The 13,394-nt window shown below is 53.0% G+C and overlaps 1 protein-coding gene across 4 annotated transcripts in view; it reads left to right on the top strand.

Moving 5' to 3' along the window:
* Window positions 1-13,394, top strand: part of CDH23 (cadherin related 23) — a 528,116-nt gene that overhangs the window by 395,921 nt on the left and 118,801 nt on the right. For all 4 annotated transcript variants that reach the window (XM_049855780.1, XM_049855785.1, XM_049855781.1 and 1 more), the window contains exons 24-27: window positions 3,712-3,931; window positions 5,787-5,939; window positions 8,287-8,400; window positions 11,144-11,292. In XM_049855780.1, the coding sequence (XP_049711737.1) occupies window positions 3,712-3,931; window positions 5,787-5,939; window positions 8,287-8,400; window positions 11,144-11,292 (636 nt within the window). The remainder of the gene's footprint in view (window positions 1-3,711; window positions 3,932-5,786; window positions 5,940-8,286; window positions 8,401-11,143; window positions 11,293-13,394) is intronic.

Genomic DNA, 13,394 nt, shown 5'->3' with positions numbered 1-13,394 from the left:
TCATCTGTAAAAGGGTGTTAAGGATATTCTGACTAGTCCTAGGGAGCCTTCAGCCTCTCCACAGAGCATTCTTCCCAAGCCCCCAGTAGGGGGCGTTGTGATCCTGGGAACAGCAGCCTGTCTTTCAGGAGGAGTCCCCAAACAGGAGTGGGGGGGGCAAGGATGGCGAGAATGCAAATAAATGAGCTCCCAAATCTGGTTCTTGGGGGTCAAAGACAGTGGAGGAAAGGAATGCCGACACCTCAACTTCTTAGTTCATGGAGGAACCAACTCCCAATCCTGAGAAGATGGTTGAGGTAGCTGGGAGTACCTTTGAGACTGTCCTCAGGTACAGAAAGAGTGTTCTGACTTGGGCCGTGTAGTTCTCCTGGTCCGACCTAGGGCCTCAATTGATAAAGATTTCTGCTGAATGTGCAGAAGAACTTTGTTTTTTGTGCAGGTAAAATAGAGGTAGTGAGCCCCCTGCCCTGGAAAGCATTCAAGTTGAGCCCGGGCACCCTCCTGTCCAACTTGTTGGATATGAATTAGACCTGATGACCTCAATGTTTTCATCCAATCCTGAGAGCCTTGTCTTAATCAAAAACTCTTATTTTAACTGCTATTACACATTTTTTCTCCAATGTCTTAAACTCTCCTGTAAAACTTTCAGTGTATCAGGGTCCTGAGTTGAAATATTTCTGATCAGGACTGGAGGTGCAAATGGGAACGGCATTTTGATTCGGGATGTGGCTCACCTACACATGGCTTCAAGTGACTTTTTTTTTAATAATAATGAAATCGTCAAGTGACTTTTTAAAAACAATCCTTGACATCCATCATCTTATATTTGTTGTCTTATAAATCAGAGAAAAGTGAGGAGGGGACTGCTATGAATTGAGCATTCTTAAGTTGAACTACAATAGTCAGGGGGTCTGGAAGCTGTAACCACTGCTCGGAGCCAGCAGGGTCAGGGCTGGGGGGTGGGGAGGGTTATTGGAGATTTTGGAGGGGTCAGAGCCAGCTGGAGTAAATCTGGGAGAGCTTCCTGATGGTGAGACCAGGTTTGTTTGTTTGTTTTTCAGTTGTGCTTTAGGTGAAAGTTTACAGAGCAAATTAGTTTCTCACTAAACAATAAACAGATTGTCTTGTGACATTGGTTGCCAACCCTGCAGTGTGTCAACACTCTCCCCCTCTCGACCTCAGATTCCCTGTTTCCACTCTTCCAGTTTTCCTGTCCCTTCCTGCCTTCTTGTCTTTGCTTTTGGGCTGGTGTGCCCATTTAGTCTTGGACACGTGGTTGAATCACGTGTGTTATTATTTGTTTTATGGGCCTGTCTAATCTTTGGCCTAAAGGTGAACTTCAGGAGAGACTTCAGTACTGAGTTAAGTGGGTGTCCGGAGGCCATACTCTTGGGCTTTCACCAGTGTCTGTCAAACCAGTAAGTCTGATCTTTTTTTGTGAGTTAGAATTTTTTTCTACATTTTTGTCCAGCTGTGTCTGGGACCGTCTATTGTGACCCCTGTCAGAGCAGCCGGTGGTGGTAGCTGGGTACCATCCAGTTGTGCTGGACTCAGTCTGGTGGACGCTGCAGTAGTTGTGGCCCATTAGTCCTTTGGATTAATCCTTCCCTTGAGTCTTTGGTTTTCTTCATTCTCTGCTCCAGACGGGAAGGAACCACCAGTAGGTGTATCTTAGATAGCCACTCACAAGATTTTTTTTCTCTAGTTTTTTTTTTTAATTATACTTTAAATGAAGGTTTACAGAACAAACTAGCTTCTCATGAAACAGTTAATACACATATTGTTTTGTGACATTGGTTACCACCCCCACGACATGTCAGCACTCTCCCTTCTCGACCATGGGTTCCCTATTATCAGCTTTCCTGCCCCCTCCTGCCTTCTAGTCCTTGCCACTAGGCTGGCGTGCCCCTTTAGTCTCATTTTGCTTTATGGGCCTATCTAGTCTTTGGCTGAAGGGTGAAGCTCAGGAGTGACTTCATTACTGAGCTAAAAGGGTTGTCCGGGGGCCATACTCTGAGGGCTTTTTCAGTCTCTGTCAGGCCAGTAAGTCTGGTCTTTTTTTGTGAGTTGGAATTTTATTCTACATAGTTCTCCAGCTCTGTCTGGGACCCTCTATTGTGATCCCTGTTAGAGCAGTCAGTGGTGGTAGCCGGGCACCATCTAGTTGTGCTGGACTCAGTCTGGTGGAGGCTGTGGTACTTGTGGTCTGTTAGTCCTTTGGACTAATCTTTCCCTTGTGTCTTTGGTTTTCTTCATTCTCCCTTGCACCTGACAGGGTGAGACCAGTGGAGTATCTTAGATGGCCGCCCATAAGCTTATAAGACCCCAGATGCTACTCACCAAAGTTGGATGTAGAATATTTTCTTTGTAAAGTGTGTTATGTCAATAGAGCTAGATGTCCTCCAACACCATGATCCCTAGCTCTCAGCCCAGTAACTCAGTCCCTTAGGGCATTTGGGTGTGCCTAGGAAACTTGTATGACTTTGCCTTGGTCAACTTGTGCTGTCTTCCCCAGTATTGTGTACTGTCTTACCCTTCACCAAAGTTACCGCTTATCTATTGTCTAGTTAGTGTTTTTCCCTCCTCAACCCTCCCCTCCCTCATAATCATCAATGACTGTTTCTTTCTGTGTATAAACCTTTTCATGAGTTTTTACAATAGTGGTCTCATAGAGTATCTGTCCTTTTGCGATTGGCTTACTTCACTTAGCATAGCGTCCTCCAGGTCCATCCATGTTGTGAGATGTTTCACCGATTCATCGTTGTCCTTCATTGTTGCATAGTATTCCATTGTGTGTTCCATTTGTGTGTATGTACCATAATTTGTTTATCCATTCATCTGTTGATGGGTACTTAGGCTTTTTCCATCTTTTTGCTATTGTGAATAATGCTGCAGTGAACATGGGTGTGCATATCTCTATTTGTGTGATGGCTCTTATTTCTCCAGGATATATTCCTAGTAGTGGGATTGCTGGATCATATGGTATTTCTATTTCTAGCTTTTTTAAGGAAGTGCCATGGAAACCCTGGTGGTGTAGTGGTTAAGTGCTACAGCTGCTAACCAAAAGGTCAGCAGTTCGACTCCACCAGGTACTCACTGAAAACTCTATGGGGCAGTTCTACTCTGACCTATAGGGTTGCTACGAGTCAGAATTGACTTGACGGCAACGGGTTTTTGTTTTATTTTAAGGAAGTACCGTATCGTTTTCCAAAATTGTTGTACCATTTTGCATTCCTATCAGCAGTGCGTAAGAGCTCCAATCTCCCCACAGCCTCTCCGACATTTATTATTTTCTGTTTTTTTGATCAGTGCCAGTAACGTCGGGGTGAGATTGTTTTGATTTGCGTTTCTCTAAAGGCTAAGGATTGTGAGCATTTGAGAGCAGGATTTTGAGGGGAGAAAGCATGTGGAGACCAGACACTTATTCTAAAAAGTCCTTCCCTATCCCACATACCTTCAGCCTACTCAGTGTATCTGTCCCATAACCGGATGAACCAGAGGGCACCTGGATGCCCTTCAGCTCCAACATGCCACGCCTCCAGAGAGCATCTGAACGGGTGTGTTGGGGACAGTGGCTTGGCCTGAGGCTCTAAAGGGGGCAGGTGTGTCTGGCTGGAGCCAAGTAACAGAGGGAAAGAGGGGACACTTCTTGGGGGAGAAGCAGTAGTCCTGGAGTGCCCCCCTCACGTAGCCCCTCCCTCCTTCCCTCAGGTGGTGGCCGTCGACCTGGATGAGGGCCTGAATGGGCTGGTGTCCTACCGCATGCAGGTGGGCATGCCCCGCATGGACTTCCTCATCAACAGCAGCAGTGGCGTGGTCGTCACCACCGCCGAATTGGACCGCGAGCGCATCGCTGAGTACCAGCTGCGGGTGGTGGCCAGCGACGCGGGCACCCCTACCAAGAGCTCCACCAGCACACTCACCATCCGTGGTGAGAGAGGCGAGGGTCTGCTGCTGGGTGCTGAACACATAGGCACAGCAGGGTGGGGTGTGCATGCCCACCACTGCTGCCCACCATCACATGTGGGCATAGACCCTGGGGCAGTGCCAGGTGGGGCAGAGGGTGCCTGATGCTGCCCACTATAATGTGGGCACAGGCCCCAGGGTGTGCCAGGAGAAGTGGATGCCCATACCCACCATTCATGTGGGCACAGGTTCCCCAGGTAAGAGGTTGCCCTCCTTAGCTGCCTGGAGCCATTCAGTGGAGCAGAGGCTTCCCTATCTCCACCATATCAGAAGTGCCAGCAGAGCCTTCTCCACTCCCAGCTACTGCCTTCAGTGCCCAGAGCCCAGGGGCAGTGGCCAGGACCCACTACCAATGTTCCACACACCTGTTGGCCTCCTTGGGAGCTGAGGTGTTGATCCAGCCACAGCCGAGAGAGCTTGAGTGGGGTGAGGCCTCGGATCATGAGCCAGCAGGTAGGGTTGAAGAACCCTTTACCTTTGTTGAAAGGCCAGAGTTTTTATTTTCAGGATGTGAAGGAAGCCACCTGCTCCCATGTGTGTGGAATAACAAGGTGGCAATGAGGGGACCTCTCCCCCACAAGAGGGCAGTTGGAATTTGCAGACACCTTGAGATTCCTCATCCCCTTTGGGCTCTCTCAATAAACACTGCTGCCTCCGCCCTCTAGTCTGGGGGCAGGTGGAGGGACAGTGTTTCACATCACCTCTGGGTGTGTCTTTAGTTCTTGAGACTGTGGTAAAACATTGACATGAGCTAATGTTGAAAAGCCAGGAGTGAACCCAGAGAAATCATCACAGAGCCTAGAAGAGAAGATGTGGCCTGTTTTCAGGGACAGGCCTGCCCCATACCGGCCCCCGCGTGCCTCCAGGATCTGGGGAGGGGTAGTTATCTCAGCACAGACATAAACATTCACCCTCTTCAGTGTGGAGACCCGAGAACGTAAAGCCTAGAGAGAGCCTCACATTCTCAGTCCTGTTGGTCCAAGGCCAGTTGGAGGACCCACCTCTTCACCAATGATTGATGGGGAGGGAAGATGTCCACTCCTTCCAGAGAGGACCCCAGAGAACCTTTCTCCAAGGCCTCAACAAAAGCCACGTCATCAAATGACCCTATCATGTCTCCTGGTGATACAGTGTGGAATAGCCAAAGAGAATGTCATTTCACTATGCAGGTCACCCAGAGCCCCGCCTGCCCCAAGAATAGAGGCCTGGCATGCAGAGGTGGAAAAATAAATCCTTAAGGAAATCACACCTTTTGAGGGGAAAAATCCTTAAAGCCAGCTCCCTCCCTTGGGTTCCCACCACAAACACAGGCAGGCCACACAAAACCCAGCCATGTTCCTCCCATGCTGTGTGGCTTTGGATAAGTCACTCAACTGCTCTGAGCATCCATTTCCTTCTCTAGCCACTATGTCTGATGATGCCTGCCTCACAAGGATGTTGAGGATTGCACGTGGCCCCGTATGGGAAGTGCTTAGCATGGGCTTGGCCTAGACGGCCATGGTCATTATCATTGTCTTTGTTAGGCCTATCTGGAGAGAGGCCTGGGGTTTTACCTCTTCCCTTGGCAGCAGGAGTAGCATCAGGAGACTAGGGGTGGGGGGAAGGGGGGCGTGGAGCTCCGGTCAGCTCTGTCCTGGCCCCAGCAGGCACAAGGGACCTCAGCTCATGACCAGGAGATGTTGACACAAATGCCGCCTAGAGGCTGTGTCTCCCGGAGAATTAGTTTTCTGCTCAGTCTTTGGCTTAAGCCACTGCCTCTGGAGTTAGGTCATCCAAAGCGGAAACCGACCCTAGCCGCCTATGCTCTCTCTGTCCCACAGTGCTGGACGTGAATGACGAGACGCCCACCTTCTTCCCAGCCCTGTACAACGTCTCTGTGTCCGAGGATGTGCCACGAGACTTCCGGGTGGTCTGGCTGAACTGCACGGACAACGACATGGGCCTCAATGCCGAGCTCAGCTACTTCATCACAGGTGCTGCCCTGACTCAGTGCAGCCCAGCCTAGGCCTCCTGGAGCCTCTGCCCTCACCCCTTCCCAGTGTGGAACCAGACTGGGGGTGCACCCAAGTGAGGTTGGGAAAGACCCAGTTCTCTACCATCGGGCTTTAGCCCCTGCGGGTGCCTCCCTGAGGGCTTGCTCTTGGCTTTTCCCAAGAGCTTTGCAGCTAGGTGGTTCTGACCTGGCTCCACGGCCAGCCCTGGGGGCCCTGAACCTGCTGGTAGGAGGGGGAGGACTTACCAAGGTGAAGCCCGGAGGGAAGTGCAGCCAGTGACTCCCGGGGAGGAAGAAGGCATATCTAAGCCCTGTCACACGCCTCATCCCAACTCAGGGTGGCAGAAGCTATGACTAGAGAAACGTGGCCTTGTCCTTCCCTGGGGACCCTTTATTCATCGAGAAGGATTCCCGTCTGCTTAGAGGCAGATGGTCTAGATCTCTCTAAACCATTCCAGAAAGAAACTGTTTAGCTTTAAAATGTTGAGTAGCTACCACCTAGAGAGCTACCACTTGGAGAAAGCTATGAAGCTATGTCCTGGCTGAACAGGGGAGAGCAAGTCACGATCGATTAATAATGTCTGCCATGGCTCTAAGGTGGGTAGGTGGTGACAAACATGCTGTGCGTGTGCCATCCTTAGATTAGAACAATTCCCCAGTATTCTTCAGCCCCTGTCAAACCTGAGGGGTGCTGGGATACATGGTGGGGGGTTGTTCGTTCACATTGCTGAGCCCTCTGTTGGTCATTTTACCCACTTTGTGTTCTCTGTGGACATGACCTGCCTGCAGCCACTTACACACGTGCTGCATCTGTATATATCACCATGTACACACATGCAGTACACACTTCAGCCTCCCTGACACCTCTCCCCCGGGAGAGAGGAATCCTGGGCTCACAGCCTGTCCACAGCTTGCCATGGCCAAAGTGACCTCCGAACCCTCAACCTCTCTGTTCCAGAGCCTTCCCCTCCCTCCCCTCCCAGAAGGAGCCCAGCACCCTCAGGTCTTCTCCTTACAGGCTATCTAGTCCTCAAGGCTCAGTTATCAAAGACCCCACGGGTGACAAGGAGCCACCCTGTTCAGCTGCCAGCATAATCTCCATCTCGATTCCTCCCCCGCCCACCTTTGGAACCAGAATGTGTCCTTACAGGCGGTGCTTCAGACTCTGGAAAGTAGACAGTGGGGGTTTGGGGATCAAGGGCTTTACCCAGGGACAAACCAGTTAAGGACAAGGTAGTGCCTGGCTGGACGACTTCCTAGCACCCCAAAGCGGTGGGTTCCTGCTGACCTGCTAAGAGCCCTCCCGGCCCTGGGATAACCAGATTTTGTGTTTGTGCACTCTGTAAAGAACAGTGTAGAGTCCTGGGCCAAACTCACCCCAAAACTAGTTCAGTGGCAGGCCCTGCTGCCCAGAATACCACATGCTGCCTGCCAACTGGCAGAGAAAGGTCTCCCACACTGTTCTGAACCCTGTCCTGGCCCCAGTTCACCCCGGGGAGGAGACCCTCACACTTCTCACCTGCCCTGCAACTCCAAAAGACTCAGTAACACCTGTCTCCTGCCCACCTAACCCTAGTCTTGATCAGTCCCCTCTCAGAGAACTGTGGTTCTCAGTCCCTCCCCCATCCCCAGCACCAGAGATGACCAGCCTGGAGAGTGCCCAGCTGACCCCCAAATCCTCAGCCATATATAAAAGCCCAGGCTAACTGCTCAGACACTTGTGCGGGACAGGCAGGTGGCTGAGGGAACAGAGGCTCGGGACTCACTGCCGCGTTGAAGTCCTACACCCCACTTTACCTGGGACCAGGTGCCGTAGAGTCGACTCCGACTCGTGGCAACCCCACATGTGTCAGAATGGAGCTGGGCTCCACAGGGTTTGCAATGGCTGATTTTTCAGAAGTAGATCACCAGGCCCTTCTTCCCAGGTGGACTCAGATCTCCAACATCTTGGCTAACTGCTGAGTATGGTAATCGTTTGAACCACCTCAGGCAATACACATAATCTCACCAAGGCTTGTTTTCCATATCTGTGAAGTGGAGATGGTAATAGGACAAACTTCACAGATCATTGTGGAGACTGAATGAATGGTCCGCATGATCAAATGAAATAGGCACTTAGTAATAATGACGCTGTTATGATTTCAGGCCTTCAGCACCCTGGCCTCAAACTCTGTGCTCAGGGGCAGGGTGGAGTGGGCAGCGCAGCCCTTCCCTCCTAGACCACCGCTGGAATGTCCAGGTTCAGAGCAGAGTTGGGGCATCACCTCCCTTTCCCTGGCCAGTAGCTCTGTTTCCAGACCTGAAGCTTCAATCTCTTTTGCCTATAGGTGGAAACGTGGATGGGAAGTTCAGTGTTGGCTACCGTGATGCTGTCGTGAGAACGGTGGTGAGCCTGGACCGGGAGACCACAGCCGCGTACACGCTCATCCTGGAGGCCATCGGTAAGCACTGGCCCATCCCACCCACCACCATGGCTCTTTGGGGCAGAGTTCACCCCGGGTGCCCAGGATCCAAGCCTTGAGCCAAAAGCTGAACTCTGCCTAACACCAGTGGGAAAGGGCCACCAGCTGCTCAGCAGACATCACTGAGCACTTGTTGGGTACGATGCTCAGTGAGATGCTACATGTGAGATGCTGAGATGGTAAGGTAGGAGCTATGCCCAGCCAAATGGAAGACCCGCGTGTAGCCAAGTCACTGCAAAAGGAAGTGAAGGGCAGAGGGGTATCAGAGTAACAGGCACAGTGGGTGGTAGAAACATGGAGGAGGGCTCATCCAGAAAGGCTTCCTGGAGGAAGTGGCATCTAGGACTGCCTTCAGATCAGTTAGGACTTTCTTGGTTGCAAACAAAAAATAATAATAAATAAACTGGCTTCAACAATATTGGCTCACAAAACCCATCCACATATGACAAAACCGGGCATGATAGGTGCCAGGCTCAGGTGATGCCAGTCTCGCATGGTGGCTCTGCCTCCTATGTGTGGGCTTCATTCTCTGTCTCACCTGGTGGTAAATCACTGCTGCAGCCCCAGCCTTACATCCTCCTGGTTCAAGTGCAACAGCAGGGAAGACAGCTGAAGCTCTCAGAACAGCTCTCATGAGCTCCAGTGTGTCCTGGTGTCCATCCCTAAACCCCTCATCCTGGCTGGGTGGGGGTAAGATGTGCTGTTAGTTCGGTCTAAGTCACCTGCCCATCGCTGGAGATAGGGGCAGTCAGACCACCCCACCAGGAATACCAGGCCTGAGAGACAGGAAGTGAGGGCTCTCCAAGTAGAATGGTGCCGATGAGCAGAAACACGGGATGCTCGCCACGCCCTGAAGGCCGAGTAAGGCTGCAGCAGATGGAGAAGCAGGGAGGGAGGGCATTCCAGGCACAGGAGTCAGCCCACAAAGGACCCGGAGGTGGAAGGGGAGAGAGAGAGAGACAGACAGAGAGAGAGAGACAGAGAGAGAGACAGAGAGAGTGTGTGTGTGTGTGTGTGTGTACGTACAGCTGGCCCATGGTACGTTGAGAGTGGGAGGTTGTGAATGAGCGGCGCCAAGCTGTGGATGTCTGAATGCTGGGCTGGAGATTTGGTGTTTGGTCTCAGGCATGGGGAGCCCTGGAGAGCTCTGGAGGGGAAGAAGGGTGTGGTGAGGCCATTGCCCTCCAGGAGCACCCAGTACAGTGTTTGCATAAGCTCCTCAGAGGCCTCCGCTGGCCAGAAGGAAGTCAGCTCTCTGTGCCTCACTCTTCCTGCCAGTGGTCCCTCCCAGCCCACCCATGCCCTGAAGGCATCTGTCTCCTGCCCTGCTCTTCTCTGTCCTGGGGCCATCCATCACCTTCTGGCGACCCATCACTCCCCCGTCCCTCTCCCCTCAGAGTCCAGACTTTGCTTCAGGCTTTGACTGGCAGGAAGCTAGGGCTAAGTCTCAGCCTTCAATAGGGCCTCCCAGCTGACACTGTCCCCAACTGGGGCAGGCAAGCAGGACCCTCTGGGCCATGGAAAGTGGTCCTGGGATGGAGTTTAGGAGGGTGAGAGGACCTGCCCCAGGGTACGTGAACACACCCAGCATGTGGCCAGCTGACCTGGGAAAGAAGGATGGAGTCACCCCTGGTCCCCAGCCAACTCCAGCCACCCATGCTCCTCCAGGGCTGCCCTTCCCAGAAGATGCAGGGCTGGGTACAAGCTCCCCTGAGGCTGAGCTGAGACTCCCACCTTTACCACCTCCCCAGCCTGGGAGGGTCCTGCTGGGAACTGGAGGGGCAGAATCCCTGGATGTTAGGCTTGGAAATTAAGCAAGACCAGTGAACCTGAATGCAGGGTCCTGCAGCCAAATCTACTCTGCAGACATGCCCGTTTGCCCCACCCAGTGCTTTTTAAGTAACTCCAATTAGCTGAGAACATTGAAAACTCTGGAGATTTTATTTGAAAGTTCAGATATTCAGTGTCTCTTGAGAAATCAGCGATCTGGTGTTCCTAGGCCCACATTCTGCCTAGCAGCCATGGACTGGAGCAGAGAACAGCTGCCCCCTAACCCGGGCAGCCCCAGGTGTCCCCACTGGCCCTGACGGCAGCTGGCTTTGTGACCGTGTTGGTTTCCTAGGACTGCTGTAACAAATTACCGCAAATGGGGCGGCTTCAAACAGCAGACCAACAGTCACTCTCTGGTGGTGCTGGAGGCCCAGCTCCCTGGCTCACGGCACCATCACTCCAGTCTCTGCCTCTGCCTCACAGGGCTCTCCTGTCTATCTCAGATCTCCCTCTGCCTTTCTCTTAGAAGGACACTGGTCGTTGGCTTTAGGGTCCACCTGGATCATCCAGTAAGATCTCATCCTAAGATGCTTACCTCAGTCACAACTACAAAGACCCTTTTTCCAAACGGGGTCACAGTCACAGGTTCCAGGGATTTGACGTGAGCATATCTTTTAGGCAGCCATCATTCAACCCACGACAGTGCCTGTTGTCTCCTCTGTGATGTATGATAAAGGCACCTGTATCTCAGGGTCATTGGGAGGACTGAAGGACTTAGGGTAGACTTGGCACATGGTATTATCTAAGTATTAGATATTATTGTTGTTAGCCCTAAGCTAAAAAGGAAAGGTGGATGGGAGGGACATCTCTGGCTGGAACCCTACAGTGGGCAAAGCCTGGGAAGGTTGTCCTTCAGGCAGCTGCTAACATCGTCTCTCTCCTCCTCCCACAGACAACGGTCCGGTCGGCAAGCGGCGCACGGGCACCACAACCGTATTCGTCACTGTCCTTGATGTAAATGACAACCGGCCCATCTTTCTGCAGAGCAGCTATGAGGCCAGCGTCCCCGAGGACATCCCTGAGGGCCACAGCATTGTGCAGGCAGGTGGCCTGGGGCCGCAGGAGGGATAGAAGGAGGAGTAGCCGGGGCAGCAGGCAGCAGGAACCCGGGCCCCCTCCCTCCCTGGGAGAGTGGGCCCCCCCAAGCTGTGTAGCCCAGGACAAACCTGACTCCCCCAGCTGGAAAGAAGGCAGAGGCATCTTGGCCGCCCTCCCCTTGCTCACCGCCCCACCCCAAAGGGAGGAGTCGGAGGTGTCACATTTTCCCGGAAGGGAGTTGAGAGCGCCAGGGCCCAGTGAGGCCAGAACAGAGCGGCTTTCATGGAATGCTTGGCCTGAGCTCCCCTCTTGAGAAGTAAACAGGCACAGGAAGAAAGGGCTCCTTTGCCAGGGGAGCAGAGTGATAGGCATGACGCTCAGAGGGGGAGGAAGGGAAGGACCTGCAGCACAGGCTTGCATGGTGCCATCCCCCATGGGCCCTGGAGGTCCCATTGCTGGGGGAGGAGGCCGGGAATGAATGAGTCTGTTTACCCAGCTACGGGGGTTTTCCCACTGGGAGGCTGGGCCAAGCACAGCAAATCCGGGCCTGTCCATGGGGCAGGCTCCCAGGCTTGGGAAGGGCAGAAGAGTGGGAGTCTGGGAGTGCATCCACCAACCCCCAGCAGGGCCAGGGAAGGGGGCAGGAAAGGGCTGGAAGCAGGGTACTGATGCCCAGAAGTGGGCAGAGCCCAAGAAGTCAGGGAATTGGCAAGAGTTGGGTGGCTGGTGTCCAGAAGGGAGAAGGAGGAAGGAGGAGGGTTCCATCCCTCTGGGCCTCAGCTGGATGTGTCCAAACTCTCCTGGGGGCTTAGAGAGCGCCCAGCTGAAAGCTGTGGCACCCCACATCTCACCTGGCCTGGTACCTGCCTCCCCTGGCTCGTTGGTAGGGCCCCAGGACCACTAGGCTTGCCCAACCTGGGGGTACGGCCAGACCTTTGAGAGCCTTCCCATTCCTTGTCCTTCAAACCTCAGGGCAGCCTTTGCCCCCGACCCCCAGCCTCCAGGAAGAGAACACCTGGTGCCCAGTGCTGGCCCAGGGGGATGGTGGGGGCCTCCTGCAGACTGAATTCAGCCTGGACATCTCAGGGAGACCCTAGGGGAAGTAAACCAGGAAAAGGTTAACAGCAGGAAGGGAGGAGGGAACACAGCCTCTTGGGAGGGGACTCACTCCACTTTCTAAACCCCAAAGCCTTGGTTTCTACTTAACACAGCGCTGCTCAGACCGAAATCCTATAGCCCATGGGTAATACAGGGTAACCCCAACTCTCCCTGTTTCTCAGCGAGAGGAATCTAGTGACTTCTGCAGGGCCCTGTACATAGGTTTCTTGCAAAGCTGCACACACTCTTTGATGTCAGATTGATCTGGAAGGAGGCTCAGTGGGCCTCTCCAGCAGGGCCTGCTCCAAGAGAAATCTACCCAGGGACGTCTGAGGGAAGAAGAGGGCCCTTCCACCAGGACTCTCTCTGCTATGGGCTTTGGGGGTGGGGACGCATCCAGGCTGGCCTACCCTTCACTTAGTAAACAGAGGCCTCAGACTCTGTATATGAAGCAGGTGACTCCAAGTGAAGAGTCAAACAAGGTCTCGCTTTCTGCGAGCTTCCAGGCTTGTAGATAAGGATGACCCACACTAACAAGAGGAGAGTGACTCCTGCCCACCCACCCTTGGAGCGATCTGAGAGAGTGTGGGCAGCTCCAGGCTGCAGGTCTTTCAGCAAAGACGGCTTCTCGGAGGGGTGCCATGGGAGGCATAAGGCACAGCCAGGGAGAATGGTAGTTCAGTTTGCCTGGAGTCTTGGGTCAAGATGAGACTACAAAGATAGATTGAGTCATCTCCCAGAGGGTGCTGAACACCGGGCTAAGGAGCTTTGGCTGTATGCAGTTGGCAGTAGGGAGCCTGAGAAGGTTTTAGAGCCAAGGAGTGGCAAATCACAGTTCACTTTGAGAAGACTTGGCTGGCCGCACTATGGATTACAGCAGGGTGGGACCAGCCAACTTTCTGGGACAGAAACTAGGCAGCTTAGGCCCTCCTCTGCCCAGGCTTCAAATCTGGGACCCAACCAAAGTATTTAGCCTCGTGGGATAAGAGAGGGCTAGGGCTCGGGAT

Source organism: Elephas maximus, chromosome 16 (assembly GCF_024166365.1).
Source record: "Elephas maximus indicus isolate mEleMax1 chromosome 16, mEleMax1 primary haplotype, whole genome shotgun sequence".
Lineage (NCBI taxonomy): Eukaryota > Metazoa > Chordata > Mammalia > Proboscidea > Elephantidae > Elephas > Elephas maximus.
This window is presented reverse-complemented; position numbering and strand designations above follow the sequence as displayed.